The following is an 18,761-nucleotide window of genomic DNA, read 5'->3' on the forward strand; positions in this document are numbered from 1 at the left end:
GGATTGATCATATTATATTCTATTTTTATTGAAAAATTATTAAACTTCACGTAAATGTATACATAAATCAGAATATATTCGAAAATGTTGAATCATATTCAATTATAAATTCGTTCATTCTAATATTTTTTTTTTTTTTACATAATTGAGAGCTCATAACCTTAGTTTATAATTTGCGATCGGAAGGGCACAAAACACTACTTTAGTTTTTTGATTCGAACTAGAGGACAAACAAATTTCACTTCCAAAAACTCTTGCAAACTTGATGCAGCTCACAATTTATGTTTCAGTTTTACGTTTTAAAAAAGAAGAATATGGAAATCTCGTTGCATGAGATGAGTAAAATAATCAATACTACTAACTATGTCCTTAAAAAATACTAATTACAATGAACACAAATTTAGTTGAAGGAATTAATAATTCAACATATCTATTTCCGCAATAAAAACACTTTTCTCAGAACGTACGAATTAAGGAGTTGCGGAAATAGGAAGCTCCATACACAAGAAATGCACTTCATTTTCTGGCGATAATCATCGAAATTTCAATGCCATTAAACCAGTGATGAGAAGTAGTGTAACTAAAGATCAAGTCCGCAGAAAGCATACCCAATTAAAAACGTAGTATTATGAATTGTTTCTGATTAGGCTGTCAAGTTCATGAATAATCGCATCATGACAGAAGAAATACTGTTCCTGCAACATTAGAAGCACACATCTATAATAAATAAAAATTAAATTAAATCACAAAAATGGTATCTCGAAACATAATCTTATTGGCACTCAGTCAGACATTTTCATCGGAGTCATATTTTTGTTATTTCTGACATGCATAATTCATGCTGCTTCAATGAAGATTGGAGGAGGGAGGAGGGCGTGTATAGTTAGTTTCAATGAGAAATTTGAGTTGACAAAAGTTTATTTGCAAAACAATGGATTTCGTCCAATATACTGCATCAGCATGCATGAATTCCTAAAGTTCTGAACTTGTGATACTTCTTATATACTCCCTCCGTCCCGTATATGTTATCTTGTTTTAGTTTTCACACGAATTAAGAAAAATTTATTGGAAAAGTAAATTTTATATAAACTTTTTATTTTATTCCTATTTAATTATTAAAAAATAATTGCATAATTTTTAAGATGTAGTTAATAGGGATATATTAGTAAATAAGTGTAAAAAAAATATTACTAAATATGATGTATGGCTATGTAATTGGGACGGAGGCGTATTTTGCTATCATAAAAAATTAAAGGATCTGGCACAGATCTTGGAATTTATTTAAAAGGATCAGGTCTGTCTGTTTAATTTGGTGAGAGGCAACTAGCACGCCTCGCTGTCACTAGGTGTGGATGATGAAGAATCTGGAAAACAAACCTCAGTTTGAACCATTCCACTTCTCTGATTTCTGAAAGTGGATACAGTCGTCGCAACATCCAGAGCAGACATGTCTCCAAGAAGAACTCTTTGAATTGTGTTGTGGATCAAACAGTAAGTTCCAGTTCTACCAATACCTGCACTGCTAGAGTATATGCACTTCAAACACGAAAAACGATTTCCTGGAAACTTGTATATAATATGTGACCATAGAAGGCAGACCTGCAGTGCACAACAATCGTTCCAAGGATGGGGGAGACAACATATATTTTTCTGAAGATTTCACGGATGGCGATGGTGGCATTTGGCACTCCAAGATCAGGCCATTCAGGATATTGGATGTGCAGAACACAAAATGATGGTTCCACTGGCTGCAAAATAAGACGTGGCAACACAAATCTATTTATAAGCATTTGACATTTGCTAATTCTTGGGTCGAGAGGGGCATCATTGACGTGGAGAGGTGATTTCTTAATCAATTTAAATTGGTAGATCACATTGCTAACAGATGAGCTCCTCACCTCTTTGCGTTTCACGTCTAAGCACCGCAAAATTAATGAAGTATCTGTTGTTTGTACCCATTTAGTCGAGATGCATATGTTTCCAAACTCTCTGGGTCCGTCATCTGCTTGGAAATAATCTCCACACTTAACTGTCTGAACTTACGAATTCCATCAGAAAATGTTAGTATAGTTCCCTAGGACACATGCTAGCATAGATATTATTAGCCTGATAAAGACAAACCAAGGACTCAGATAATGCTTATACCAAGATATAATTGTAAAAGAAGGCTCAGAACATATGAGCATAAAGGTGAAAATCAGGAATGGAAATTTAAAACAAACAAACACATGGACCTCTAAAAGGAATCTCAAAAGAAAAATCAATTTCCAATCCACTCCCAGTCATCAACATAGCCCCTTCTTCCCTACCGAGTGGGCAAAAGTCTCCAGGTGAACATAATCTTTTTCTAGGATTCTTCGTTTAGTGGACATGAAAGGGCACAATGGGGGGCAGTCGATCAGCTTTAGCACTGAAAAGCCCTCATACAATAATTAATCACTCAATAAATGAAAACAAAATTGCCTTTTTTGATTTAATTTTAGTGAAGGTGGAAAGGGTCATCATAAGGAACCAAAGAAAAATAAATATGCAGAAAGTACAACAAAGAGGATATATCACCATATCATGATTCTGTAAGCCTGCCTATCTCACTCTGTCAATTTCAAAAAATTTCGCAATGAATAGCTTGAATGATCAAGTGCTTACATTTTGATTTTCGACCAACCGGGTGAGCATAACAATGGCAGGGCAGCGATACTGGAGAATCATTTCCCAGAAGTCCTCGGAAGTCTGAGAGAGTGGGCCTTGAGTTGCAATAAACCGAGGTACACTTTCTGAGGTCTGCATCAAAAAGATTCATTTTTTAATAGACAATTGATACACAGTATTCACTTGTCCTCGTATAACCCTGCTTCAAAATAGCTTGCTACATGAATTCATACCATGATGAAGCTTGCATTGATATATTTCCCATGTGATTCTCTGTTATCTTTAAACTGCTTCAAGATAACCCTGTTATTGTCAACTGCAGCGATGAAATTTAAAGATCATTATTATTACTGATCAAAACTGGCTATAGATATTAAGCTACCAACAAACTTGAAGATTGTCATACATGGCAAGACATTGGTGTAGCGGTTCTTGCTGAGATTGGTTCTATCCAGAGCAACAGTACATCTGTTCTTCAAGTCCAAATCATTCATCAGATTTGCCTGAAACACGGAACTTTGATCTTTACAAGTTGTGATAGAGCATATCTGGGATGTGAAGAGACACTCATTCTTCAATCTCTAACATAAAACTTGAACCCATGCCCTCTGAAATTCCATCTTCCTTACAAAGGTATGTGTTAACGACAAGATATTATAAAGAAGAGTTGTTGGTGTGATCGCTAAAACAAAGAGTTCGAATAAATTCCTACATAAACATTAATATCAAAGAGGTAATATCTCGCCCTAAAAGGGGAGGGGCCTAAAGATAGCTGTTGCGGGTTTCACGTCACAAAAAAAGGTAATATCTCGATAAACATAATTGATATACCAATTATCAACCAGGAGATCTGTATGTTGAATAAACACCTTCATATTATGATAGTTACAGCAGTCGGGATTCGCTACACAAAAACAAATTGTCCTCTCATTTTCTTCTCTATTGAATATTCCACTCATATATAATTTATCACAAACTACGCTCTATACAAATATAAATCCTACAGATACCTGTAAGGTTTGGAACTCTTGGCTGATAATTCGAGGAGAGTTTAACCTTTTGGATCTGAAGTATTTGAAAGCTTCCGAGCAGTTACAGAGCTGATCTGCCGAGAGTTTGAGCTTCCTTATGGTCGGATCAGCGGTAATCTGACAAGATTTGTCCAGCGGAGGAGATAGTGGAACTGCCATGGCGGCGGCTTCGACGGCGAGAGATTTCCGCCGTGCAGACATTTCCAATCTTTGGCCGCGGCAATGCGGAAATTGGAGCAGAATTTGAATATTGAAGCAAGCAACGTATATAAAAGTCAACTCATGTGAACCAATGGCAATTGAGTCCAATATTATCATCTTTTTTTCCATGCGATGCGTGTATAAATGAGAGTTATATTTCAAATTTGAAAAACCAAATTGAATATTACTATTAGCTAGATCTAATTTTTTGTTTTATTGGGTGGTTATTTTTAGAAGTTGACTATTATTCTAGGTTCTTATTTTATTCTTATTTTATTAAGGATAGTCTCACAAATATTTATTCATTAGACGCATTGATCCGATTTATATATAAAAAAAAAAGTAATATATTTGACAAAAAATATTTTTTTTATAGGTTGGATTGAATATAAAATTTGTATCACCTAAAAATGTGGGTTAGGACGTTAATTGACAAAAAATATTTTTTTCCGTGTTGAAGTTAATAATTATTTTGTTTTCATGATCATAATAGCCTCGTTTGGTTTCAAAAGTCAGGCCAAAAAAGCACTTTTTAAAGTGCTTTTCAGTTAATAAGGTGTTTAGTTGACCAAAAAAGTGCTTAAATAAGCACTTTTTTAAGTCAAAATTAGAGTTTTTTTAAAAGCTAAAAATTGCAGCTTTTAAAAGCACTTATTTTAAAAAATCTTTACAAAATCCAAACGGGCTCATAATATCATTCGTATGTTGATAGTGTTTGATGGATATCAAGGCCAATATTTTTTTCTCATAACAAATCAAATGAAATAATTGGATTCAATCGTAAAATAATACCTAGAGGTTGTGTTTACTTAGTGAGATTAATTATATATAGACAAATAATACTAAGACTATTAAACTAATTTTATAGAATGTTGAATAATGATACATAAACAATCACATGTTTACTTTAATAGATCAATTTTATGATTGATAATATGATTAAATGACTGACCGGCTAAATCGGTGTGATATAAATCTACTGGCAAGCGTACCAGGTCAAATAATAGTAAAGTGGACTGAGAGTCCAAGTATCGATCCCACAAGGACTGTTGTCAATTCTCAAGAATTAATTATTTTACTTAATCTAGACAAAATAATAAAAAGCAATTTGATTTAAATAAAATAAGAAAATAAAATAAAAACTGCTTAAGAAATAAGAATAAAAATAACTGAAGATAAAAATAATTAAAACAAAGACAACCAAGACACACGTAGGTACCGAACAAATCATGTAACATGTAGTCGATTCAGGACTCAGATTTAATCTTAATTCACGGGAATTCTCCTAATTTGTTCAAAAGACTATTTCTAGAACAATCAAACCTATTCAAATATTGATGAACTAATCTTTCCTAATTCTAATCAAATTTGAATGCATTAAATATTTATGAAAATTCAGTTTACACCCAAACCGCACACTAAAACCGAATTCTATTTCTAGTCGGTTTTACAATATGTTGATTATCAAAGTGATCAAAATCGAAACCTCCTCTGTCGACTTGGAATCGATTAACATGCAAGCAAACAGTTGATCAGACTATTCACAAACAAATATAAATCTGACAATCAATAAAACAAAATTAACTCTGAAAAATCCCAAACAAACATACAAGTTTTCTACATAAATTTGTTCGGGTCAATCACGCCGTCTTGGTTGAAAAATAACTACTCAATAATTGAAACTAGAATTAAACAAAAATAAAATAAAAAGAAAGAACAGAAGAAAGAAATAGCGAAGAAATCTTCTCTGCTCCCAGCCGCCGCCTTGCGTCTGTGTTATGCCTGTTGGAACCCCTTTCTCACGTCTGAATAAGTCCCTTAAATATGAGTTTAAAAAGCCCATAAAAAATAGCCCGTAAAATAAGACTTTTTAATTTCCGAAATTCTGATTTTTTCTGATTTCCGACATCTCACTCGAGCGAGCACAACCTCTCGCTCGAGCGAGAGACTCTCTGTTCCGAGGATTTTAATTCACGTATTTCTCGCTCGAGCGAGCACAAGCTCTCGCTCGAGCGAGCATGTTTCTGCCCGAAGAAATAATTCACACACAAACTTGCGCGATTCCCATCTTTCTTTGCGCGTTAGCGCTTCATTCCTCCTTGTTTGCACTACTCTAGCGCTAACGCGCTTAAGTCCCTCCCGTTTGCACAACATGTTGTGCAAACAATTTCGATGTTGTGCAAACGCATTTCAATCTCTTTTTTTTTTTTTTCTTCTCTTTTCTCGTTTCCTCTCTTCTCTTCTCTTTTAAATTTCACTTTTCCTACAAATAGAACCCGAAGAATGAAATTCACACAAATGCAATAAAACACAAAATAATATGAATGCACACAAAATAAACATAAAAATATCACGAACTAATGCATACAAAATGCACTTATCAACACCCCATACTTAACTCTTGCTCGCCCTCGAGCAAGACATGCAAAAACAAAATGCAAACAAAAACATAATTAAGGACAAGTCATGAATGTGCACAGCCTCTGAGAAGTTCAATCACCAACAAAAAAATCACAGACATGCTCTCAACTTTTCATAATACACTTCGATTTAACGTGAACGTGTGTGTGTGAAATGTCATTCCAGTTTCATGCAACTTAGACCGAATTCGTCTCAAAACTGCTTAGCAACCTATGACAAATTAGTGCAAGTTTCACTTTTCAAGTGCCCATTCCTTCCAACGACCTCTAGACATACCCACCTCCCTTGAGATAATGAATTACACACCTTCGAATTTTGCACCCGGTATTGCTTTAGCCCCAATAATTACCTGCTGACTTAGCTATAACTGGCTAGGATACGAAAAATCATTCTATTTTTTTCTTTCTAATCCCCTCGTTTATAGCCGGAATGGAGCATCAATCCCATTTAATCCGCATACTTAGCCTTAAATTTAATTTTTTTTATAGGATTTTAATCCTTTCAAGGCCCGGATGGAATTGAATAAATTTTTTTTTCTAGGTGCGCCCAAGATCATAAGTGTAAACTAAAGCCTCATCAAAATTCATAGAAAACAATCAAGATCCACAAAACACCTATTGCCGTGCAATGGTCAAACAGACAGAAACTTCATCAAATCTTTCGCTACAATTTACTGGTCTAACATTAGTGCTTAAAAATATTCACGGTTCAACCTACAGTTTCTCATGTCCAGTCAAGAGCAAAATTTTTCAAAAAACCATTTTTTTTTCAAATAAACTTCATCATCATTGGCTATTATGACTCATCCTACTCATTACAATGCAAACAACAACAAACACAAACTGTATGCAAACAAATACGATACATGACAGATGCAACACAAACATAACAAACAATGCAATATACTAGTATACCCCCCCATACTTATCCAAAGCATTGCCCTCAATGCTTCAGAACAATGAACAGAATGCATAACAAACACACAAATGCAAAAACAAACAAAAACACAATGAGAACAAAAATAACACTCCCCTGGTTTTCGATTCATCCTCTTCCTTCTTGACAGTATCAGCTGGGACAGCAGCAGCAGACTGTGTATATCGGCAGGCTCGGCAAACTGGAATGGAAAAGAAGTAAAAATTAAAAAACAAAAACAAAAACCAAAAATAAAATAAAAAACAAGGGAAAGAACACTGGGTTGCCTCCCAGTCAGCGCTAAATTTATAGTCTAATGCCCGACTATGCAGAAGCAACCATCAAAGAGCGGTTGCCACCCATAGTATGAATCATACGACTCTACGTATGGATTTTGATTTCCATCGCCCTCAAGCTTGGCGTGATATATACTTTGTAAGCTCGTCGGTCCAACAACACTTGGTCTGCAATTTTTCTTTTAGAAGGAGACTCCAAATCTAGGCTGAAGGTCATAGAGGATGGAATATGCTGGAGGTGGCGTCAATAGCAAGAAAGAATCTTCTAACGGTGTACATGGAACGACAATTGACGAGGTAAAATATGTAGCCTTGTATGTTTCTTCCTCCTCCAAGTCCATTATTGGCTCTTCTTCACAAGAAAATTTCTCAAAAATAATTTCCTCATGCTCTGGCTCAATTACTTCACGCTCTTGGCAGATCTCCAAATTTGGTTCTCTAAGAAGCGCAATCTGTTCATCCAAAAGACTCAAAGATTTGATGCGGCTTTCAAAGAACTGATTTGTCCCTTCCTGCCTTTTCACAAAATTCTCCAACTGAGCCACATGATCCTCAAAATACCCTACACACTCTTCTTGATGCTCCGGTGGTTGGTTCGCAAAATTTGTGGAGTTGAATTCTGAAGGATATTTGTGACTCCAACCTTGCAATGAAGGATCATAATGCCAATGGTAGTCAAAATATGTCATATCATTTAACAAGTGCATAGCACTGTTATAATCTCTGTTGAACAAGTGACTGCTAGTTGCCCAAGCTTCATAATCTATCCAACGTCTTGTTAGCTCATCCAAACCACCATAAAAATTTTGAACTAGAGTGTAGTTCGAAAAAACATGACATCTAAACCTGTTAGCCAAATCATTGAATCTCCACCAAGCAGCATAGAAGGGCTCCGAGTATTGTTGGCCAAACCTTGTGAACACCTGTCGATGATCCATCTCCAAGTACCTCACAAGTAAGAAAAAAAATAATTAAAAATTAAAAAAAAATAATGCAAGAAAAAAAATGTCTAGTCTCAAGCAAATAATCTATCATAATATTAACTGAACAGTCCCCGGCAACGGCGCCAAAAACTTGACCGTCTAAATCGGTGTGATATAAATCTACTGGCAAGCGTACCAGGTCAAGTAATAATAAAGTGGACTGAGAGTCCAAGTATCGATCCCACAAGGACTGTTGTCAATTCTCAAGAATTAATTATTTTACTTAATCTAGATAAAATAATAAAAAGCAATTTGATTTAAATAAAATAAGAAAATAAAATAAAAACTGCTTAAGAAATAAGAATAAAAATAACTGAAGATAAAAATAATTAAAACAAAGACAACCAAGACACACGTAGGTACCGAATAAATCATGTAACATGTAGTCGATTCAGGACTCAGATTTAATCTTAATTCACGGGAATTCTCCTAATTTGTTCAAAGGACTATTTCTAGAACAATCAAACCTATTCAAATATTGATGAACTAATCTTTCGTAATTCTAATCAAATTTGAATGCATTAAATATTTATGAAAATTCAGTTTGCACCCAAACCGCACACTGAAACCGAATTCTATTTCTAGTCGGTTTTACAATATGTTGATTATCAAAGTGATCAAAATCGAAACCTCCTCTGTCGACTTGGAATCGATTAACATGCAAGCAAACAGTTGATCAGACTATTCACAAGACAAATATAAATCTGACAATCAATAAAACAAAATCAACTCTGAAAAATCCCAAACAAACATACAAGTTTTCTACATAAATTTGTTCGGCCCAATCACGCCGTCTTGATTGAAAAATAACTACTCAATAATTGAAACTAGAATTAAACAAAAATAAAATAAAAAGAAAGAACAGAAGAAAGAAATAGCGAAGAAATCTTCTCTGCTCCCAGCCGCCGCCTTGCGTCTGCGTTATGCCTGTTGGAACTCCTTTCTCACGTCTGAATAAGTCCCTTAAATATGAGTTTAAAAAGCCCATGAAAAATAGCCCGTAAAATAAGACTTTTTAATTTCCGAAATTATGATTTTTTCTGATTCCCGACATCTCGCTCGATCGAGCACAACCTCTCGCTCGAGCGAGAGAATCTCTGTTCCGAGGATTTTAATTCACGTATTTCTCGCTCGAGCGAGCATGTTTCTGCCCGAAGAAATAATTCACACACAGACTTGCGCGGTTCCCATCTTTCTTTGCGCGTTAGCGCTTCATTCCTCCTTGTTTGCACTACTCTAGCGCTAACACGCTTAAGTCCCTCTCGTTTGCACAAGATGTTGTGCAAACGTGCCTCAAACTCTTTTTTTTCTTTTTCTTTTCTTCTCTTTTCTCGTTTCCTTTCTTCTCTTCTCTTTTAAATTTCATTTTTCCTACAAATAGAACCCGGAGAATGAAATTCACACAAATGCAATAAAACACAAAATAACACACAAAATAATATGAATGCACACAAAATAAACATAAAAATATCACGAACTAATGCATACAAAATGCACTTATCAATGACGAGTTACAATTTTGCCCTTTCTGTATATTATATAATCTTATTTTTAGTTTTTATTTGTAAAATTGAGATTGTTATTTTTATTGAAGAATATAAATTATTATTAATCCACATGTAAATTATTTTAATTGACTAAAATTATTGAGTATAAATATTATTTATTTTTTAAAACAAAAATTAATAAATTGAGTTTAAAAAATTTTCCCTCATGAATAAAGATAAAATCTAATGATCATGTATTAATCATATATTAAATTATTAGATTTTTTTCATTTTTATAATTTTTAAATGAACCTTTCGTATATTTAAATAAAATGCATGTATTAATATATCTTAAAATATTTGAAATTTATATCCATCTTATATAATTTTTTTAAATGAGATTTTCATAGATTATTTTTTTGGAAAGTAAATTAAGGATATTAGTGTAATTTTTTTAAATTAGAAACATAATGATTATTTATCACACCATTTATTTGTGATAAATTATCAAAGTTTAAAGTTTAAATTAGGTAACTATGAATAAACTTTATAAGTTAATACGGGCCCTAAAAAGCAAGTAAACATGCGATTGCATATGATTATTAATATAATATTATGCTTATCATAGCAAGTAAACACAACCAGAGATGATCCAGTTATAAGATGTGCTGGAGTGGTAAAACAATTGTTTCTTGGTAAAACTATTGTTTCTTTTCCAATTATAAGCATTTTACAAAGGGATTTGAGTCTTTTCACTTTGAAATAATAATGTTTAGATATAAAAAGGTTTTAAATGTATAGTATATAAGTGTGTGTTTACTTGACTTGATAACTATAGGATGAACTTGTTAATCCAATCACATCCGTTTTTTACTTACAAAAAAATCAATTTTTTCTCAAATCTCAAGACCCTTCATTATACCAGATTTCATGAGATTTCTCATCCTTAATTACATATGGTATAACATATACTGAATAATTAATATTTATGGAAAAAAATCCACATAAATTAATCCTAGTATACCTTCCTTGAATTCTTTTTGTGTTCCTCCCAATTTCTTATTTTTTATAACTCAGTTTATAAATTTTATCTATTTTTAAAAAATATACAATTTTTATACCCAATAATGTTGATAAGTGAAAACGACTCACATTTGAATCAATAATAATTTACAATATTCAACAATAATCTCACCCAAATCATATGCATACAAAATTAAACATAAGATTATTTATCATAGGTGAAGGATAAAACTGTAATTCGTCCCTCAATAACTATTTCAATTAGTTAAATTCATTTTGATACACGAACTATTGATAAATTAACAAATTAGTACATGAACTATTGAAAATTGTTTAATTGATACATAATCAACCTAGAAAGTCAATTTTACCATTTACCTACATTATTTTAAAGTCTAATATTTTGTTGATACCCATTTTATTTTTCAAAATTATTTTATTAATACAACTATAAGCATAAATTTATATTATAAAAAAAATATCTTACTCATTGTACGAAACATTGTAAAAATTAATTAATACAAACATTCACATACATATATAATAATTGATAAATTATATATTAAAAAATAGTATATATTAAAAATATACAATAAAAATAATTTTCTTTTTATCTATGTTATAATATTATTTATTTATTTTTGTCAAAAAATAAATATTATTATTTATATTAATCAAATTAAAAATGATATATGTGTGTCTTTTCATTTATAATCTATAAATTTATCGAATATTTTATCGTATACATGGTATATAATCTTCTTTTTATAGTATAATAATTAGTAAATATTAACTTATATTTACAATTGTAATTAATATAATAATTTAAAATACAAAATATGTATATATTTCAATTAATCAATTTAATAACAATAAAAGCAATTTAAGTAAAGAGTACAACTGACTTTTGAGTTAATTTGGTCATATACCAATTAAAACATTTTTCCCCCAAATGTATGCATAGTAATATATTTTAATTAAAATTCATTTATTAAATAACAAACGACATTATTTGAAAAGAATTTTCAACCAATCAACTTCCCTAACAAAATAATTTTCTCGCCTTTAAAAGATACTAAAAATAAGTTCATAAAGCCTAATATCTCAACATCTTTAAAGCATATTAATATATGATATTCATTGGTTATATAATTTAATACAAACAAACCAATTTTGTATTACACACAGTGCTTTTCATAAAAAATATTTTTTTTTTCTATTAAAATTTTTTTTTTCTATTAAAATATTATTTTTGGCTCTATGCATAAATTGATTCATCTCATAGACACATATATCATCGAGATCGTCTCTCATCACTAAAAAAAAATGATTTTTCGCGGAGCAGCATCAACGGTGCACGTTAAAATCACGTCTCCAATGTTAATCTTTATGACACACATCCAAATACACAGTTAACAACAACATACAAAAAATACATACCATAAATAATTATTTCAACGGCTAGTTATACTTGTGATTTAAAGCCAAAAATTGATCACCTCAGTTTAGAGTGGCCAGAAACGCTACTGTCGGCTGTCCTTGAGCTTAATGAGTTGGATTCTATTATGTGCACACCATATATAATGATTTCCTAACTCGAATAGGTCAAAAAAGAAAGCACACAGATAATAATATGTACATATATTATATCCAATTTTTACTTTAAAGATCAAGCTAGACCCACATGGATCTTCCGCTACAATATTTGCCTCATACGTGTCGGCACATGAGTGTTGTTGTAGTCCGAATAAGAATTGATGGTGACTGAGATGAATTTAATCTGTATCTACTCATTTTCCCACAATAATATTTTCTTTCTGCAAGAAAATATATATGCATGGATGACAGTAAATCTTGCAGTGCATGCAACTGTACTCAACTCAGCACGTACATCTTTTCATAGTTGGAATGCAACCACTGTGCACAATATTTATTTTAGATTTTGGTGTTGTCAATGTCATCAACTCAATTACCACCACCAAATAAATCCAAAATTGATTTTTGGAACAATTCAACCCCATCCACTACCTGGTGGCCACCACTTGTGTCGTTTTTTTGTTTTACTAGTAACAGATACGTGCGTTGCACGTGGATATCAAACTTAAATGCACTAGAATGGTCACAAAATTTTGTAAATGAACGTTATATGCAATTTTTTTAAATCTCATATTCAACTATTTTAAATAACTGTGATTTTTTTAATCATTTTGTTGTTCAATTTTTTAATCATTCAATTTTTGTATCTTTTATTTTTATTTTTCCTATTTTATTTTTGATTAAATTCATAAATCCTATCATCATCTCTTGTTTCCATGTTTTTTTTGTCATTATCGAATTTGATGTTATTTAGTCTCTTTGATACTTACATGTTTTTTTTTATTGTGATATTATTGCTTTATTTATTTGAATTATTGTAATATATTTATTTATTTATTTAAGTTAACTTTTTGAGTTTTCTTCCCTCAACACCCCCCCTTTTGTGTTTTAATTAAGAATCACTCGATTTTCTCATTTTTTTTTCCACCGTAACTAAATACATCATTGGTTTTAGGTATTAATTTGTCAAATTTTTTTAAAAAATAACATTGTGTGATTTTTTGTTTGGTTCTTTAAAGTTTTTTCATGTTTAAACATACATTTTTCTTGTAAATGAACCAAACGTAATATTAAATAAATTTTCAACCATCTCTTTCAACACATTCTAAAGTTTTTTTTACGTGAGATATACCTACGTGCAATATTATTATTATTATTATTATTATTATTATTATTATTATTATTATTTAACATCATCATCATCAATTAATTAATGTTGTATTGGTTTTCATGCAATGAAATTTCCTCATTATTATTATTATTATTATTATTATTATTATTATTATTATAAGTATTACTAATACTTATTATTATTATTATTATTATTATTTAATGTTGTATATATGGAGTTATTAGTATTACTAATAATTATTATATATACATAAATTAATTAATTTTGTATGGATTTTTTTTTAAATAATTTTTATATATAAATTTGGATAAAAAACTTTTCATGTACCAAATTGAGGGATAATAATGTAAACTAATAATAATAATAATAATAATAATAATAATAATAATAATAATATACTCAAAAAATAATAATAATAATAATAATAATAATAATAATAATAATAATAATAATAATTATTATTATTATTATTATTATTATTATTATTATTATTTTTTGAGTACATTATTATTATTATTATTATTATTATTATTATTTAATGTTGTATAAATGGAGTTATTAGAATTACTAATAATTAGTATATACATAAATTAATTAATTTTTTGTGGATTTTTAATTTATAATAACTTTTATATATAAATTTGGATATAAACTTTTCATGTACCTAATTGAGGGATAATAATGTAAAATCACAATTCAAACTCATACTTTTATATTATTATTATTATTATTATTATTATTATTATTATTATTATTATTATTATTATTATTATTATTATTATTATTATTATTTAATTAGATATTAGATTTGATAAATTTAATTATTTGTTGTATTATTTAAGAAAATTATTTATAACCTTATTACTATTATGGGTAAGTTATTATACGTAACTAATAGTTTTAATAAAAAAAATATAGTTACCTAAATATTATTAAATAAAAATTCGATATATTATATTGTAAATATTAAATTTTAATAATGCATGTATTTTTGTATATGCTGTCATTTTTTAAAATAAAAAATTGATAACATTGTCATCATTATTTTAATTATTTTTATGCTATCATTATTTATTATCCTATTAAGTTTCAAAACAACCAAATTTATAATTTTGCATTCTATCTCCATTAAACACGATTAAAATCGAACAAATAATTTTTTAATTTAGTGAAAAAATTTAGTAGATACATAAAAACTCAAGAATGTGGATACATACATCAATTTAAGACAATAATTTAAATATTAAGACAATTTGGATAATAAACAAAATTATTTGTACATTAAACTTAAAAACACAATTTATTTTATATTTACACAATAAATCAAAGAGAGCATGACAAAAAAATTTAATTGAACAATGAAAGACAAAAAATATTTGTAGGATAAATGAAAACTAAATTAAAGCAATAAATAAACCTAAAGACAATATAGACAATACACAATTAAACTCTCTTTTTTAAGATATATTAGATATTAGATTATAATTTTGAATCGTAAAATAAAATTTTTATATGAGTCTTGGATAAGAAATAGTGTTATATATCAAGCATGAGAAATCCAATATTCCCTCGAAAAGTACCCAAAATTCAAGCATTTTAAAATTCCCGTTTCAGCCTAGCTAAACAATTACATCATATGCCTCAATCTTTAATTTCTCCGAAACTAATAATCCCTTCTTCTCTTCATTAGTATAGCTAGCCTCGCTGCTCATCTCTAAGCCGATAAGTTTGGAGGAATTCAGAGCCTCGATTTCCCAATCTGTGCAACTAAACACAACATATAATATCGATATAGCACACGCGGCCTGGGCAGCCAGCAAGCCAGACCACAGCCCACTGAACCCGACGTCGAACCAGAAGGCTAACGCGACGGCCACAGGCGTGCCAACGAAGTAAAATGAGCCAAGATTGATCCGTGCACCCACGGCTGGCCTAGCCGTGCCACGTAGGATGCCACAGCCGGTAGTCTGTGGGCAGTTTCCAAGCTCACATAAGCCAATGATTGGCAAAACTGAGGCAACTAGAGCTTTTAGCATTTCATCTTCTGTGAAGAGTCCACCCCATTTCTCCTTGAATATGATTGTCCATATCACATTGATGAATCCAATAGCAAATGCACCGGCCAATGCAACCATAGCAGCCAACTTAGCCTTGTATGGCCTCCCTGCTCCGAGCTCATTGCCGACCTGCGAATAGGATCAGCCGATGCAGGAATTTATTCGACAATAATGTACCAAGTGTGATGCAATGCGCAGAGAATTCAAGACTGTGCTAACTCGTGTCAACAACTAAGAAATGCATGCGTCAAGTACGAATATGTAACAAGAATAGAAGAGTGGCTAGTGGAGCAAGAATATGTAAACTTAGGATTACTATATAGTAATCCTAAATTGAGTAGAATGATTATTGATGACATACTAAAACTGGGGTATTATCCCCCTGAACATCATATGGCCACCAGTAATCCACAAATACGGGGTCCGCGCTTACTAAAGAAATTTCGGGTCAATTATGGTAATTAGATCTAAACTAAACCCCTGTTATACCCTCAGACTATGTTGAACTCAGCCATCTTAAGCAGTTTTCTCTTCAATCACATTTAGTTATACCTCATGCTCTCAAGGTAGCTAGGTTGACAGCAATGTATGACAATGTGCACACAAGTACCAGCGGATTACTATGGCAAGTAAAGGGAATCAAATTAAACTAATTAAACAGCTTGAAAAGCATCAAGAAGTGCAAAAACACCCCGATAATCAGATAACTTAATCGCAAAAAAAACCGCAGAATCACCATCTGATAAACTAACATATTTTTCGTAAAATTTAAGTACCCTCGCGGAGACACAGCCCGCCAATGCCATAGGAACGGTGTACATAAGGCTGGTTGTCTGAATGATTATGCCAGTGGCGGCCACCGCAAGCTTAGGATCCGGTAAGTATCCGGCCAACACCGTCACAATCTCGTACCACCACCACTCCAAACAAATCCCCATACAACTAGGCACTGCCAGCTTAAGCAGAGACGCAAGTCCTCCACAAGCCGCATCAATTCCCTCCCATCTCCACTCCCACCTCGTATAAGCAACAACATATCCCATCATCAACACCATCATGTGCAAATTAGTGAGCACAGAGGCCATAGCCACACCAGGAACCCCCAACCTCATAACCACAACAAGCACATAATTCAATGGAATATGAAACACTACAGCCAACAAAGTGCACCACATTTGGGGCTTTGTCACCCCTTGTGATCTTAAATATACTCTCAATGGCTGTAAAACAGTGTTTGTCAAAAGGTCAGGAAGTGAGTAAACACAGTATGTCGCAGCCATTGAGGTGATATCTTTATCTTGGCCCATGAAAAGCATGATGGATTCAAGATTAATCCAAAGGAGACTGATGGGGATTACTGCCAAGAAAAGTATGAAGATCATGCGGTGGAGAGAGAGTGAAAGAAGTTCCCAGTTCTTGCTTCCGTAGGCTTGGCTACACACAGGCTCCAGCCCAGATGCAAGGCCTACTAAAACTGAATAGCCAGTTATGTTCGTGAAGCCTATAGAAAGGGCACCGCCGGCTAGCTCTAGGCTCCCAATTCTGCCCAAAAACAACACGGAAACCACCGCTCTAACATACACTAAACAGTTCATTGCAGTTATAGGAAGTGCCATCGACCATAGTTCCGTCAACTCCTCCGCTACCTTTTCAAGAAAATCACCCCAAAAAATGCAAATGTTAAATTCATCAGGTATAACTTAGATTCAGCTTTAAAAGCATGCATACCATACCAATCTAAAAAAGTGGTGGATAGTCCTGAAAAGGGTACCTGGGAGGAGGTAGGTAATTTGTGGGAGTAAAAGTCTGAACTTATTTCAGCCATTTTAGCAACTATGAGCATATGATAAACAAGCTTTTCTTTCTTTCTTTCCTTATTTTCAATGATTTTATGATGGCATGTGATAATCTGCAAAATAAGGCAAGTCTTGATTACAAGAGATCGAATAATTCCCGGAAGCACACCAAGAATTGCCTTAATAGACTCGAGGAACTGCAAAACAAGAAAATTAATCGATTTCGTGAATTTTTCCGTTGTTCACATAAATAGCAACCAGGGTAAAGTACAAGCAGAAGATGGAAATAATAGATTTTCACATAAAGACACCTTTTATTTCTTCTTCAGTTCAAGATCCTGGTTTCTTGAATCTTGACGAAAAAAGAGAACATACACAAGCAAATAATACACACACACGTTCTGTTATGAAATGATCCTCTACCCAGACTTCAATCTCTACAATTAATCTCAAGAACACACCAGTTCTCACATGCACGTACGCAAACAGAAGAATATGAATGCTAGCCTTACTACTCCACTTGGAAACTCAGGGCAAGTCTCTGTATTCACTATCAACTTTCGAAGAAGAGAGTATTTTCAACGGGATGAAAACCAACTTCTATACATCATCGATCCTTTATTCCCTCTTTCTCGAGACACACCTCATGGGCCTTCATACAAATGTTTCACTTCGGATTACTGATTAGTTTCATGTTTTTATGAGTGGGATTTTATATATATATAAAACCAAAAAGGGCAGCTAATGGCGGCGACTGTGACACGGGCTTGGTTTTATGAGGAGCTCTGCAACTGAGGCACAAGGAAGGACACGTGAGACAAAAAAACAAGGGGAAAATAAAGATTAAAGAGGGAAAGCGAGTGTATGCATATATATAAAATAGAAACATGGAATCGAGAGCGACAGAGATTTGGGTGCTTTTTTTTGCTACACAGTAAAAATGGTGAAAAAGATGATGGAAACTTTCGGTTTCATCTTTACTCTGTTTCTTGAAATGGTGACTGTTCCATTCATTTGTCTGTTGTTTTCTGGGGAGCAGTTTGCCTGTCAAATATCTGCAATAGGATTTATGATCCTGAATTTTAATTTTGTAATCTTTTTTTTTTTATATATATAATCATAACCATATCCATCAGTCAATAGTTTTCTTTTTTAAAAAAAAAATAAAAAAAAT

The 18,761-nt window shown here is 32.0% G+C and overlaps 2 protein-coding genes across 8 annotated transcripts; both read right to left on the reverse strand.

The window, feature by feature from the left end:
* Positions 1 to 171: 171 nt before the first annotated feature.
* LOC140862732 (protein-tyrosine-phosphatase PTP1-like) lies at positions 172 to 3,954 on the reverse strand. 3 transcript variants are annotated; one of them, XM_073265768.1, is made up of 9 exons: positions 3,660 to 3,954; positions 3,056 to 3,152; positions 2,883 to 2,965; positions 2,647 to 2,781; positions 1,899 to 2,033; positions 1,600 to 1,748; positions 1,378 to 1,519; positions 609 to 695; positions 172 to 523 (listed from the first exon to the last, which is right to left on the reverse strand). In XM_073265768.1, the coding sequence occupies exons 1-8, from the start codon at positions 3,879 to 3,881 to the stop codon at positions 627 to 629; spliced, it is 1,032 nt and encodes a 343-aa protein (XP_073121869.1). In that variant the 5' UTR covers positions 3,882 to 3,954; the 3' UTR covers positions 172 to 523; positions 609 to 626. The 3 variants fall into 3 exon arrangements, 2 of the variants coding, with proteins under 2 accessions (XP_073121869.1, XP_073121868.1); XM_073265767.1 differs by having other exon boundaries at positions 177 to 695; XR_012143786.1 differs by lacking the exon at positions 172 to 523 and having other exon boundaries at positions 684 to 695; positions 1,378 to 1,514.
* An 11,356-nt stretch (positions 3,955 to 15,310) lies between these two features.
* LOC140866068 (protein DETOXIFICATION 54) lies at positions 15,311 to 18,544 on the reverse strand. 5 transcript variants are annotated; one of them, XM_073270942.1, is made up of 4 exons: positions 18,100 to 18,544; positions 17,563 to 17,700; positions 16,568 to 17,437; positions 15,311 to 15,920 (listed from the first exon to the last, which is right to left on the reverse strand). In XM_073270942.1, exons 2-4 carry the CDS (start codon positions 17,632 to 17,634, stop codon positions 15,354 to 15,356), a joined length of 1,509 nt encoding a protein of 502 aa, XP_073127043.1. In that variant the 5' UTR covers positions 17,635 to 17,700; positions 18,100 to 18,544; the 3' UTR covers positions 15,311 to 15,353. The 5 variants fall into 5 exon arrangements, with proteins under 5 accessions (XP_073127043.1, XP_073127042.1, XP_073127041.1 ...); XM_073270941.1 differs by having other exon boundaries at positions 17,563 to 17,784; XM_073270940.1 differs by having other exon boundaries at positions 17,563 to 17,784; positions 18,049 to 18,544.
* Positions 18,545 to 18,761: the final 217 nt, after the last annotated feature.

This window comes from Henckelia pumila, chromosome 4 (genome assembly GCF_033568475.1).
Source record: "Henckelia pumila isolate YLH828 chromosome 4, ASM3356847v2, whole genome shotgun sequence".
In the NCBI taxonomy this organism is placed as follows: Eukaryota; Viridiplantae; Streptophyta; class Magnoliopsida; order Lamiales; family Gesneriaceae; genus Henckelia; species Henckelia pumila.